The following is a 14,367-nucleotide window of genomic DNA, read 5'->3' on the forward strand; positions in this document are numbered from 1 at the left end:
CTTAGAGATCCTTATTATTCTCTGTTTGGTTAGGTCAGGGTGTGACTCGGGTGGGAAAATCTATGTTTTCTATTTCTTTGTGTTTTTGGCTGAGTATGGTTCCCAATCAGAGGCAGCTGTCTATCGTTGTCTCTGATTGGGGATCATATATAAGTTGTCATTTTCCTTTTGGGTTTTGTGGGATCTTGTTTTCTGTTTTTATGCCTGACAGAACTGTTCACTTTCGTTTTTTGACTTTCGTTATTTTGTTTGAGTGGTTTTGAATAGAAAATCATGAACACTTTCCACGCTGCGCTTTGGTCCACTCCTTTCGACGAGAGCCGTAACATCACATGCCAGCATGGAACAGTGTTCAGCGATAGCTAATGCCATGGTGGCCTCAGCCTTTTTTGCGGAGTATTTTTTTAAAAACCATAAATGGCAGCTTGTTTTGGGTGGAAAGGCTTTGCCTTTTGAGCATGTTTTTGAGTTGCCATGTGTTTTTTTACATCACTAAGTTTGGTGTAGAAATCAACCTTACAATACAGGCAGTATGCCCGTGTATCATTTCCAATAAACGGCTTCAACCAGCCTTTGAATTCAGGGGTTGATTCCCACTCCTTTCTGTATTTTTGAGTGTACAGTTTAGACTGAGACATGATGAGCTAGCCAGCTAGATGTTTAGCTTATGTCACAGAGAGGCACACACACAGTGGACAAGGTGAGTAAGTGACTGAGGCTGTGTGAGTCAAATGCAGTGATTTATTTTTGTGCAGTGATTTATTTTAGACAAAGAACATTTTACATTTACATCCCGCCCTGAATGTAAGCCAGGGCGGAATCAGCTAGCGGCTGAGGTCTGGACACTGAGGGGTGAACATCTCCTGCGCGAGGACTGGGCCGTCTGTGAGTGCTTTGGGACGGGGTGGGGCCCGGGTGGGGCCCACGGCAGCACCTGCTGCTCGTTGAGAAGAGTAAGAACGATATGTGCTTTCATGTCAGTCTCCAAAAGTCTCCAATAACACCATAAAAAGTTGCTAGATTTGTCGCTAGTTGATATTTTGAAAATGTGTCGCTAGAGGGGTCTGAATACTCACTAAATATAGCGACAAAGGCGCTAAGTTGGCAACACTGGGTCAGTGCCGTTTAAGATGAGGGAGGGCGATTTTTTTTCTTCATGAGCATGGCCTTTTACAGCATATTGGATGACTGTCATTCATATTCCATTCACCCAGTTCAATGTAACAGCTATTGGTTTAGGCTACTACATGGAACCCACATTTTCCATTTACCCATCATGAGGTTGCTACAACCTAGCCTACGAAGGAAAGTTTACAAAGTAGGTGGACACAGGTCGAGAGAAAAAAATTGAGGTGACAGAATGAGACATGGACAAACGTTGACACATTCAATACCGCCTTGCAGACTCTTGCCTGCATCTAGCTGATACGGGGTGTAATCATTAGTCCAACAGTTGCAAAAGAGAGTTTCTATTGGACAAATTGAGAAATGTTTTTCAACAGAATCGGCGCAATGAATACACCCATGATCACGAGTAAACACAGTTCACTTTCATTGCAGCCATGTTGTATTCATTCTCGCATCTATGCACTCTCCTCCCCTCACATTGTCCCTTCGCTTGTGGACTTCAATGCACAACACATCAGCTGTATGTGACCAGGCGAAAAACCTTTCCAAGCCAAACCATATCATAACTGCTACACATAGCCTACATGTTGTCACTATATTGGCTAAAGTAAAGTCATAGTCAACTTAGCTAATAGAACTAATGTGTTATTAAACCCGCTACAATCATGCAGTAAAGTTACGGTGTACAGCCAGTAAGCAGTTACATCGGTGGTCCCCGGTGGCAATAAATTAGTAAAACCTAAAGCTTACCTTGACTTGGAAGAGTTCCAGTGTTATCTTGGATAGTCATACCCAGCTAGCTAACATAGCATCCCTCTGTTTGAGCAGGGTATTTGAGTAGGCAAAACTAGCTAGCTGCATTTGCTAGCTAAGTGAAAATGAAAGTGAAATCTCTCTCTTGCTACTTCTTCATTTTGGAAGAAATTGTTTTGTTCAAAACTGTTCAACTACAGTGCATTCGGAAAGTATTCAGACCCCTTCCCTTTTTCCACATTTTGTTAAGTTTCAGCCTTATTCTAAAATTGATTAAATAAAAAATGTTCGTCATCAATCAACACTCAATACCCCATAATGACAAAGCGAAAACAGGTTTTTGGAAATGTTTGCAAATGTATTAAAAATAAAAAACAGAAATACCTTATTTACATAAGTATTCAGAACCTTTGCTATGAGACTCGATATTGAATTCAGGTGCATCCTGTTTCCATTTATCATCCTTGAGATGTTTCTAGAACTTGATTGGAGTTCACCTGTGGTAAATTCACTAGATTGGACATGGTTTGGAAAGGCACACATCTGTTTATATAAAGGTCACACAGTTGACAGTGCATGTCAGAGCAAAAACCAAGCCATGAGGTGAAAGAATTGTTCGTAACGCTCCGAGACAGGATTGTGTCGAGGCACATATCTGGGGAAGGGTACCAAAACATTTCTGCGGCATTGAAGGTCCCCAAGAACAGTGGCCTCCATCATTCTTAATTGGAAAAAGTTTGGAACCACCATGACTCTTCCTAGAGCTGGCCGCCAAACTGAGCAATCGGGGGAGAAGGGCCTTGGTCAGAGAGGTGACCAAGAACCCAATGGTCACTCTGACAGGGCTTCAGAGTTCCTCTGTGTAGATGGGAGAACCTTCCAGAAGGGAAACCAATCTCTGCAGCACTCCCCCAATCAGGCATTTATGATAAAATAAAGGTAACGTTAACTAGTTAACATACCGGTACATACTGCTGTAATGCTACGCAGTTCGTAAGGATAGCATAGCTAACAAATTGTCAGCCAACATAACGTGTAATGTCACTTATTTGAAAAGTCATTAATTTATTACATTGCTCAACATTTTGTTAACATTTGTCATAATTAGTTAAAGCAATGAATTTGTATCCGCTCTCGTTGGACTTCGGCTGCATATTTTCCGACATTTTCTTCAAATCGGAAAATGTTAAAGCCACGCCCATTTTCTGAAGAATTGCATTATGTGCCCTAAAAGCACGGAGTGTCCACTACTATTTAGTTTTTTTTTTTATTGCATTTCAGAGAGAGGTCACGCTGGAGCCAGTTATTAAAGATGGATTTTGTTTTCATTCATCTCTGAGAGATATTGAGCTGTTGATGGACAATATGTTTTTTTATGCCATGTGCACCCCTAAATATTTCACATGATTTTACACTGGAATATTCTCAACAGATTGGTAATTGGAGTTATGTATGGACAATATTTCGCATTTATTGAAGTTAAGTTCCAGACCAGAAGCAGAAGAGAATGATTTGATAATATTAAGTGCAATAGCAACTTGATCCTTGAAACCGAGCTGTATCGTCTGCTAATTTAGATTTTTTATTTTCAAAATATTGAATTGTCTTTTAATTCAGGGTTGTTTAAAATGCTAATAGATGGTAATTCTACAACTAAAAGGAATAAGAAAGGTGAAATAGGGAAACCATGGTGTACACTACGGTGAATATTACATATTTTAAATGCGTTACGATTAATCATAGAACTATTAATATCTCTATAAAAAGTATTGATAACCGAGACAAAGCTAGTCCCGAAACCAAAAGTGTACAACGAATGTATTAGGAATTTATGTTCAATTGTATCAAATGCTTTACAAAAGTCGAGGAATAAAATAATAGCCTCTGGGTCAATTGAATCTGCGTAATCAATCAAATCTAAAACTAACCTGTTACAGCTAATTTGGAGATCTTTTCACAAAACCAGTTTGGGTTTCATTAATAAGGTGGTTTAGGCCCATTTAAAGTTTATTAGAATGTGCAAAAGTGATCCATTTATAATGTATATAATCATTTAAAAGGTATCCAATTATCTATGAAAAGGGAATCTTTATCAGGTTTTGGTATTAAGGAAATAACCCCTTGTTTCATGGAAGTAATCAGCTCACCATTAGCTAGACATTCTTGGAACATGTTGAATACTGGTCCCTCTAAATGTTCCCAAAAGTGTAAATACAATTCCACAGAAAGACCGTCTGTTCCAGGTTTTTGCCCTTCATAGATTGAAGCGCATCTCTAATCTGTTCTATAGAAAACTAATCTTCACATATGGACTTGAACTCATCAGAAATAATTGGAATATGACCATGGACATGTTTCATAAAACGTTCATATTCAATCCCATTCAAATTAGATTTATATAGATGTTCATAGAAAGAATACACATAGCTAGAGATGATCTTGGTATTTACACAATCTATTGTCAATATTTAAGGCAGAAAGATATTTTCTCTTATAGTTTCTTTTTTCAAGTGCAAAAAAATAACTAGTGTTTTTCTCACCCTCCTCAACCCATTTTGCTCCAGATCTAATAAAGGCCCCTTTAGCTAAATCAATGTACATTTGAACTAGTTCTTATCTGTTTCTTTCTCTGCTTTAAGGGTATCCTTTTCTAAAAGAACATTCAATTTATTCATAGGCTCATCTTCTTTCAAACAGTTTTGCCTCTTTAGTTCCTTACAGTGTGTAATGGCAATAGAGCTTACTTTGAATTTAAATATTTCCCAGTTACTTCCATGCTTTGGTTCGAAATCATTTGAATTAAACGAGTCTATGATCAAGTTATTTATGCTCTTTTTAAAGGCTGGATCATTTAGGAGTGAATTATTAAGTTTCCAGTATGCTCAAATGCCACTGGATTTTTCAGAACATTCTAACTTCAATAATATATTTTTATGATCAGTCGAAGGAGAATGTTTATGACTTACTTCCTGTACATACTGTAAAAGTGGGGGAGAAATGAGAAACAGATCAATTTTGGATCTGATCATCATTGACCTATTACACCAGATGTATTTGTTTAAGTTTGAATTAAAGAAATGGCATGTATCAACCACTGTCAGTTTACTGCAAAATGAAGTGATAATGTCACTATTCTGTTATCTTTGAGCTATTCTAGGTGGAAATCTATCTAAAAAGTTATCAGGAGTTTAATTAAAGTCTCCAGCTATTATAAGCCATGCATTTGTATACTTGTTTTGCAGCTCAGTAAGCTTATCAGCAAGATCCAAAAATAAACTGTTATTTGAGGTGTGAGAATTGTACCCATACACATTGCATATAATAAAACAAGCATCTAGTTTGGAGATCAAAATAACCCATCTCCCATCTTTGGACACACATGACTCTGAAATATTGCCTCTAAGCTTATGAAGCAATATCATAGTACCAGCTGAGTGATTAGACCCATGACTAACTAACATTATTTCCACATTGTGATTTCCAAAAACTATACGTTTTTTGTTGTTGAGTTTCCTGGAATAGAATGAGATATGCATTGGAGTATTTACAACATTAAAGAAAGTGTTTTTCTTGTAGTTATGTTTCGTAAAACCCTGGCATTTAGGGATACAATATTTAGTGCATTGAATTCAAAATGTTGTATAACTTGAAAAAAATAAAATAACAATAAAACAAATAGAGTAGTGATATGAATAACTTGTTAACTATTTGAACTAGTATGCTAGGTAGCTAGTATGGAAACCTGAGCTTAGAGAAAGAACTGGACTACAATAAACCAAGGTAGTGGTGATCAAATCAAATTTATTTATAAAGCCCTTCTTACATCAGCTGATATCTCAAAGTGCTGTACAGAAACCCAGCCTAAAACCCCAACAGCAACCAATGCAGGTGTAGAAGCACGGTGGCTAGGAAAAACTCCCTAGAAAGGCCAGAACCTAGGAAGAAACCTAGAGAGCAGTTGATGGGTTTAAAAAAAGCTCTATCTACAGATTGGTAGACACTATTCCTAATCCGTTTTCAGATTTGAAAAGCAGAGAAGTAGGGGAAGATTTCATACACTCAATGTTTTTGTCTGACTTGTTGGGGCAGTGGTCAAAACGGCAGTTGTTTGGGAGAAAATGTGGTAATGTAGTTACTAAAACAGCTGTACCATAAGTCCGTAGTGAATATTATGGTTCCGAGAACAGATATGAACAACAGAAGTAGACGAAGATTTCACACCCTCTAGACAAAAAGTTAACTTGTTGGGGTAGTGGTCGAAACAGCAGTTTACAAAAGTTAGAGAAAATGTTGATGTGGTTACTAAAACAGCTATAACTTTTTTATCAGAATATCATTTTACTTTCAACCGCCAGATTTGAGTAGCAGAGAAGTAGACAAAGCTGTAAACGCTCTAACTTTTGTTGCAAAGTGGTCAAAGTAGCTGATTTGTGTCAAAAGTTGCATTATTGCATTTACAGTGAATGTAAATTGTAATTGATGTCACAATGTGGCCTTTTAGAATCTTGAGGAAGTCCCATACAAGGGGATGAAAAACAAAAAACAAATGTTTAACATTTAAAAAAAATTTTTTTTTAAAACAGTATACAAGAAACTCAAGCATGGCCATCCTGCACGTTTTAAAGTTTGAACGGCGTTTCTAGTTTGAACTGTGTAAGAGGAGTATCGTGCTAATTAATAATAATAATAAGTATGTCGAAGATTGAAGTTGGAGCATTTGCTTCGCAAGGTGTAGTGTAGATTTACGATGTGTCGCTTATTCAATTACGTCATCAATATACGCCGTGCTGTCTGGCCAATCAGACCACATGGTTCAAGGAAAGTCAAGCGAGCTGTGCGGAAGAGACACTTAAGCTGAAATAATTGACCGTAAACTTTATTTCTTATTCTCATATGTTCTATGGTTATTCTGTCTTGAAGATGAATAGTGTTGGAGAGGGCTGCACTGATCTAAAACGGGAATATGACCAGTGTTTTAACCGTTGGTTTGCTGAGAAATTCTTGAAGGAAGATCGAAGCGGTGATCCCTGTACCGAAATGTTCAAGAAATATCAGCACTGTGTCCAGGTAAATAGATTTGATCAAACACGGACAAATGTTGTTAGCTAGCTATCTGCTCATAATCACCACTCATTGATGCTGTACCTTACTTCTAGGTAACCAAAACAGCCATGATGCAACAGCATTGTGTCAGCTGTCATATTAGGCCCCAGAAGTATATTATTCAAAGGACTGAAGCACAGATGCAAGGGGAAACTTAGCTACTTTGTTATAAAACATCTTTGACTTATGGACATCTATGTATTGGAAATAAATATCCTCAATTCATGATATAGGCCTATTGTCTTCTCAGAATCCATTATTATTTAGTATTTTTAAATGTTGGATGCAAGTGTCTAATCTAATGATACAACTACATATGTTGTGCTTGTATTTGCAGAAGGCCATCAAAGAAAAGAACATTCCCATTGATGGTGTAGAATTCATGGGCCCCAATAAAGAGAAACCAGACAGCTGACAGATGCGATGGATGATCTCCCCAACAACATTATGCTCTGTGACTCACTTGCAATGCTCACTGGGCTTGCCATGGACAGGGTTTCCACCCTTTTATCTTGGATTGGGTTTTGTTTAAGGTCACTGTCCTTCTAATGTGGAGACTAATGAGCATTCATATGAAGGCTCCAACATGCTAAATTACATGACGATGGGTTTTGTAATTTGTATGTTGGGCATGGATTACAAGTGGAAGCTATGAATCCAGACATTTGGGTCAGGCCAATAAATATCCATGGTCACAAGATGCATGTAAAGTGGTGGTCACATCAGATACTCATTCATTGTAAAGGACTATGATGCTTTGCAAAGGGAGTTTCATTTTTTTCAGTTATAGAATTATTGACGCCTACTATAAGAGTGCCCCGGCTTAATGTCCCTCAAGACAAATGAAGGCATTAATATGGAAGCATTGGGCTAGAAGAGAAAGCTCAAACATCATACAAGGACGTTTATTTGGTTTACACTGTGCAAGAGCAGATCTTGCTCCATTGCACTTCAGAGTTTTCAGTGTATGATTTTTTTCTCTCTGTGTATGATGCAATGTAATGCTGTGATTGACATGTACATTGACAAAACAATAAATAGGAGAATCATGTTCCATTACTGCCAAGTAATATTTTTAGCTCTGGATGGACATCACTGTCACAGGAAACCTAATCTGCAATGTGACAAACCATTGAGTACAGGTGTTGGGTTTGTTTGTGTTTTAATTGAAAACAAAATGCTTGCATATAGACACCACAGGTTACAAAAACAGAGGAATGAACTGGCTAAAGTTCAATATTTCTTTAAAATAAAACATGGGATTTTCACAGAGGTTTACCAGATTACAATCAATTTCCAAATGTATTCATTCATTCTTAGAGGTTCACACACACACTTACAATTCATTTAAAAGGAATAGACGATGCAGGCAGATGTTCACATTTAGTTTTTGTTGGGTGTCGCACTTCTCAGGGCAGTGTTCATCAAACTGATAATGTTCATACATGTACTTGAGCAGCAAGACCAGTTAATTGGCATGTTAACAAATGGTCTCACCAGACATCAGAACTGAGCTGACTAGTGACCTGACATGGGGAGCTGAAGCTTAAGGAAATCAACAATATTAAGGCCAACAGGAGGGCAGGGGTGACTGATAAAGGAATGTACATAGCAAGCAAAAGGGGGACAATTATTTGAGATCTGGGATAAAAATAATAATTAAACTGCCCCTAATCATCAGTGCCCTCTTGTGCAATGGCCGGCTGGTCTATCGATAGTGGCGTGGGGGCGGGCTATGGTACGGTACTGGGTGTCGCCTCGCTGGGGGGCTATGGCGGGACACAAGGCGGCGTGGGGGTGACTGGTAGCGCTGTGGAGTGGACCCTCTGCTTTGGTAAGGAGGTGGTGAGTAGCCACGCCCTCGGGGGGATCTGGAGCGAGACCGCGAGCGACCGTAACTGGCACCACGTTCTCCGTGGACACGAATGTTCGCCGTCTCCCCCTGAGAGACAGAGCAAATTAAAAACGACCCGTTTTCCTTCATGAGCTTGAATAAGCTTGATTTGACTCGATAATGGACTCATATTTGTCTTGTTTTACCGTGGAGAGGTGTACTCACCTGATGGGAACGGAACTCAGTCCTGTCCAGTCTGCGCAGGGCGTATTCCATGTCCTCCCGACGAACAAACTCCACCACTCCTTCACCATCTCGCTGCACGTCGGCAAAACAAACATCCCCCGCCTCACGCATGTGGTCTTTCAGATCCTGCCAGCTCCCGGTTTGGGGCAAGCCTGGATGGGGATACAGCACATTGTCATTTTACCAAAAGCTCTGCTTGTTGGAGTGGAAGAGTGATATTTTTGATGCCATCAAATATGAGTTTTCAAGTAAAGTTTCTATAGACCTGTTTCAGGTGGCATGTACCCAATTCACATTTGTATTTACATTTCAGCCAAAGTTGAGGGATAGTATAAGTATGCAAATAGTCAGTCACTACTAATATTTTCCCTTGATTTGAAAGAAAAGTACTGACTGACTGCCAGTTGTGTTGAAACCTAAGAAATAAGCTCTTCTAGCTATACTAGAGGATATACAACACCGATACAGTTAGGGCCAGGACGATACCAGTATCCAGATAACTCTTTAGTCCTTTAAAAAACCTGCTGTATATAAAATAGTGTGCTATAGCTAGGAAAATAAATGTGACTCTGGATGACAAGATGATGTTTGTTTTCAACATTCGGGCTGTTTTCCTAAAGAAGATACGCTTCGTGTTGTTTCCTTGCCACGACACTAATGAGTACCGCGATACTGGTATCGTCCCGGGCCCTAGATACAATAGCAAAATACCTCTAAGCAATGGCTAAAACAAAGATTTATAAAACATACACCTACCAGTCACTATGGCCGGGTGTTTGGGTTTATGCAGTCAACATGATCAGTTTGAGTTTTTATTGTTTTGCTCGTGTTTGTTTTGGGCAGCTGACTTGACCTCCACTTAGTCCCCTTGACTTCCAGTCCGCCAAGAGATAGACAAAAATAACACTTCCTACGACTCAGAACGTCCACCTACCAGTCACTATCACCCGGAACTCAGATCTCCGAGTTGGGGGCCCAAACCTCCCCCTAGGACCCCCTCCTTCTCCTCCTCCCATAGGGCCACTAAATTTGGCGCCAGAGGAGCGAGGGTATTCTACACGCAGCTTGGAGTCTCCGAATCCATATCCATTCCTTCCATAGACCGCGTCTTCCGCATCCCTAAGAGAAGAGAGCACAGAACTCCTTACTTACTTGCCTAAGGGAAATACACTTGGCAACGCCTTCTCCATCCGTTCCCTGAGGTCAGTCCCTGGTGATGTTACTAAATCAGAGGAGAACAGCTTGCCAAACAGCCAGGAATTGTGATTGGACTTGTACACGCACTAGATCATCCCTGGAACTCACCGTGGATCATCGAAGCGAACAAAAGCAAAAGGGATGGTTCCCCTGTTATTCTTTAGTTCGATATCCCGGATTTTTCCATATTTGAAGAAGAGATCCTCTATGTCCTTCTCCTGGACGTCCATTGGAAGATTTCCCACGTAGATCCTTCCATCAGTCATTGTTGGTATTGGTTAGGTCCTGCTAAAATAAACCGAAGGCACCTGCAGGCTTCAAACTCACTGATCGATTCCAAGAACAATGGTGGAGATTATCCGTATCCTAATCCTAGTCCATCCTCTTCTAATGCTTTAAATAAATAAAAAAAATCTAGAATCCGTATCCTAATCCGTCCTCTTCTAGTGCTTTTAAATTGCATAGAATCCGTATCCTAATCCTAGTCCCAATCCATCCTCTTCTAATGTTTTAATTTGGAAAAATCTAGAATCTTTGTGGAGCAGGAGTAGTACATGTTGAGTTCAATATAATCGGCACAGCACCTTGGACCAGTCTGAAAGCTTTAGAACACAGGATAATGCTGATGAATGCCTTGGACTATTATCTAGCAGAAGTATTTTGAACATGCACTAGTTAGTGGCTAACTAACTAGTACTACCAGAAATACTTTCTTTAAGACATTTAATGTATTTCTGGTACTACTGACCTTCCTTCAATGTGACATATCATAACAAACCACTTCGATAGGTTATGTAGCAAAAAGAGGCGAGCTACAGTTAGCTTACTAGAAGGCAAAATCTAAAGAAAGGCTACGTTTCAAACTCAAAGTAGACAGCCCTCGGCCCTAAACCCTTAGCCCTTGGGTGAATCCCCGCGGTCTAGCAAGGGAAATTTGCAACGTAAGCCCCTCAGCCCTCGTTTTTAATGGAGTTTGCGAGTGTACAATTATGTTCACTTCGGGGCCTGACACGCCCCATAATAAAATGTTCGATGATTATACATCCGCTAAGAAAAGTCTGCCAAACCTTAAAACCTCAATATGGAGACAACATACAAGTGTAAGTAAAAGCGAATGTAAATAAGATAGAAATTGTGCTACTAATGCCCACACGTCTCATAAAAGTAATGATGCTTTTGTTTGGTTAGCTTTAGGAAATTGTAGAAATAAACATTTTCCTTCTTCAGAAGTAGCTAGGCAGGCTAACGTTAGATAGCTAATTCATTTGCTAGCTGTCATACAGTAGGCGTATAATAATAATTATATAGTAAATAGACATGCAATAATAAATTACCGTAGCGTATATAAAGCACCCACACGCTACCGGTGGCTGAAAACACAATCATCGCGGCATGAATGACTGACGAATTTCCGGGCAAGGGCGGTCCATTTAAAAATAATTCCTTCCCCCCTCAACCTGCAAGTGTATACTCGTCAGACGTCATCAGAAGTGTCCACTTACTTTGAGGGCTGAGGGAATAGGGTGTGTCTTAAGTGTTTGGAATGCAGACAAGGTCTGGCAGTTACAAGTACACACAGTCAGAAACAAGTCAGCCCGCTAAATAAAGTTAGCATGCTAAGCTAACAACATGGCTAGCTACCTATGTGTTAGCTCTCGAGAACACAATGGAGCCATGATAATACTAATGTTAGTTAGCTAGCTATGTGTTTGCATTCGACAAAACATGCTTTTGAATATGCTTTTCCCCCCTATTGAATTCGATTAACTAGATAACGTTATTATATCTACAGTTCGCTAGGTCCGAAAATGTGTTATAACACTATAATACGTGAACGATTAACTGGCTAGCTTGGTAGCGACGTTCAACTCTAGTTCGAGCTAGCTAGCTAACTTTAGTCCTCTTGTTGTTTCCGTCCATGCTAACGTTAGCTATAGTCTAGTCCTCTCTTTAATTTTAAAGTGTAAATATCAACAAGTATTTAGATCGGTTATTAACCTTTATGAATAACAAATTATTTGCTATTAAAAACATAATTTCAGACATACCTCAGAGTAATTTTTGGAAAATATGTGGAAGACTATCGAGCAGTCTCAAAGCAGGAAGTCAGCTCGAGTTGTCTCTGGTTCGCTACGTCAGAAATACCCGCCCACTTTTGAGACTAATGCATTTGCATAGGGCAGGCTAATCAAAAAAATCTTCCCTTTGAAGGCATGGCACAATCTGTAATTTCGACAAACTGACCCTGCCACTTTGTGTAGTGAATTGATGGTTGGATGGGGCTGGCGAATAATCACTCTCAAATTAAGTTACAGTTAGAAGCTATGGATTAAATGACAGTACAGAAGATTGACAAAAAAATTATCTGATGATATTGAACTTCTATAGGCCTATGCTGTCTATCATCAGATAATTTACACTAATTTCATGTCAATCTTCTTGACTGGCCTATTCAAGACATTTTATGATTCTGTCAATATTCTGTCCATGTTTCTGTTATGCCTTCCCAGTAAGCAAAATTATGTTGAAAATACAGTGCATTCGGAAAGTATTCCGACCCCTTGACTTTTCCCATATTTTGATACGTTACAGCCTTATTCTAAAATTGATTAAATCGTTTTTTCCCTCAACAATCGACACACAATACCCCACAATGACAAAGCAAAAACAGGTTTTAAGAAATTTTATTTAAAAAGAAACAACTGAAATATTACATTTACAAAAGTGTTCAGACCCTTTACTCAGTACTTTATTTAAGTACCTTTGGCAGCGATTACAGCCTCAAATCTTCTTGAGTATGACGCTACAAACTTGGTAGACCTGTATTTGGGGAGTTTCTCCCATTCTTCTTTGCAGATCCTCTCAAGCTCTGTCAGGTTGGATGGGGAGCGTCGCTGCACAGCTATTTTCAGGTCTCTCCAGAGATGTTCGATCGGGTTCAAGTCCGGGTTCTGGCTGAGCCACTCAAGGACATTCAGAGAGTTGTCCCGAAGCACTCCTGCGTTGTCTTGGCTGTGTGCTTATGGTCGTTGTCCTGTTGGAAGGTGAAACTTCACTCCAGTCTGTTGTCCTGAGCGCTCTGGAGCAGGTTTTCATCAAGGATCTCTCTGTACTTTGCTCTGTTCATATTTCCCTTGATCCTGACTCGTCTCCCAGTTTCTCCCGCTGAAAAACATCCCCACAGCATGATGCTGCCACCACCATGCTTCACTGTAGGGATGGTGCCAGGTTTCCTCGCTTGGCATTCAGATCAAAGAGTTTAAGTGCCTTTTGGCAAACTCCAAACAGGCTGTCATGTGCCTTTTACTGAGCAGCGGCTTCTGTCTGGCTGCTCTACCATAAAGGCCTGATTGGTGGAGTGCTGTAGAGATGGTTGTCCTTATGGAGGTTCTCCCAACTCCACAGAAGAACTCTGGAGCTCTGTCAGAGTGACCCTTACCAAGGCCCTTCTCCCCCGATTGCTCAGTTTTGCCGAGCGGCCAGCTCTAGGAAGAGCCTTGGTGGTTCTAAACTTCTTCCATTTAAGAATGATGGGGGCCACTGCGTTCTTGGGGACCTTCAATGCTGCAGACATTTTTGGTACCCTTGCCCAGATCTGTGCCTTGACACAATCCTGTATCGGAGCTCTACGGACAATTCCTTCAACCTCATGGCTTGGTTTTTGCTCTGACATGCACTGTCAGCTGTGGGATCTTTATATAGACAGGTGTGTGCCTTTCCAAATCATGTCCAATCAATTGAATTTACCACAGGTGGACTCCAATGAAGTTGTAGAAACATCTCAAGGATGATCAATGGAAACAGGTAGCACCGGAGCTCAATTTCGAGTCTCATTGCAAAGGTTCTGAATACTTATGTAAATAAGGTATTTCTGTTTTTTATTTTTTTAAACTGTTTCGCTTGTCATTATGGGGTATTGTGTGTAGATTGACGAGGAGGAAAAAACAATTTAAACCATTTTAGAATAAGGCTGTGTCGTGACTTTACTTTCATTAATCTGATGACTGTTATTTATTTAATCCACTAACTATGTTTAATTGTTACCCGATTAAATTAATCATGTAACAATTAACCCATTAGGAATTTGGGCGCCACGGAAGAGTTTG

The 14,367-nt window shown here is 39.7% G+C and overlaps 2 protein-coding genes across 3 annotated transcripts; one reads left to right on the forward strand and one right to left on the reverse strand.

Annotated features, from left to right (window-relative positions):
- The first annotated feature begins 6,685 nt into the window (after positions 1 to 6,685).
- Positions 6,686 to 8,252, forward strand: LOC120045013 (TP53-regulated inhibitor of apoptosis 1-like). Its single transcript, XM_038989825.1, has 2 exons — positions 6,686 to 6,948; positions 7,322 to 8,252. Exons 1-2 carry the CDS (start codon positions 6,775 to 6,777, stop codon positions 7,397 to 7,399), a joined length of 252 nt encoding a protein of 83 aa, XP_038845753.1. The 5' UTR covers positions 6,686 to 6,774; the 3' UTR covers positions 7,400 to 8,252.
- LOC120045012 (serine/arginine-rich splicing factor 9-like) lies at positions 8,122 to 12,402 on the reverse strand. Of its 2 annotated transcripts, none has more exons than XM_038989823.1 (5): positions 12,310 to 12,402; positions 10,370 to 10,549; positions 9,999 to 10,183; positions 9,044 to 9,216; positions 8,122 to 8,926 (listed from the first exon to the last, which is right to left on the reverse strand). In XM_038989823.1, the coding sequence occupies exons 2-5, from the start codon at positions 10,525 to 10,527 to the stop codon at positions 8,693 to 8,695; spliced, it is 750 nt and encodes a 249-aa protein (XP_038845751.1). In that variant the 5' UTR covers positions 10,528 to 10,549; positions 12,310 to 12,402; the 3' UTR covers positions 8,122 to 8,692. The 2 variants fall into 2 exon arrangements, with proteins under 2 accessions (XP_038845751.1, XP_038845752.1); XM_038989824.1 differs by having other exon boundaries at positions 10,370 to 10,546; positions 12,310 to 12,392.
- Between the last annotated feature and the right edge of the window lie 1,965 nt (positions 12,403 to 14,367).

This window comes from Salvelinus namaycush, chromosome 3 (genome assembly GCF_016432855.1).
Source record: "Salvelinus namaycush isolate Seneca chromosome 3, SaNama_1.0, whole genome shotgun sequence".
NCBI classification, from domain to species: domain Eukaryota; kingdom Metazoa; phylum Chordata; class Actinopteri; order Salmoniformes; family Salmonidae; genus Salvelinus; species Salvelinus namaycush.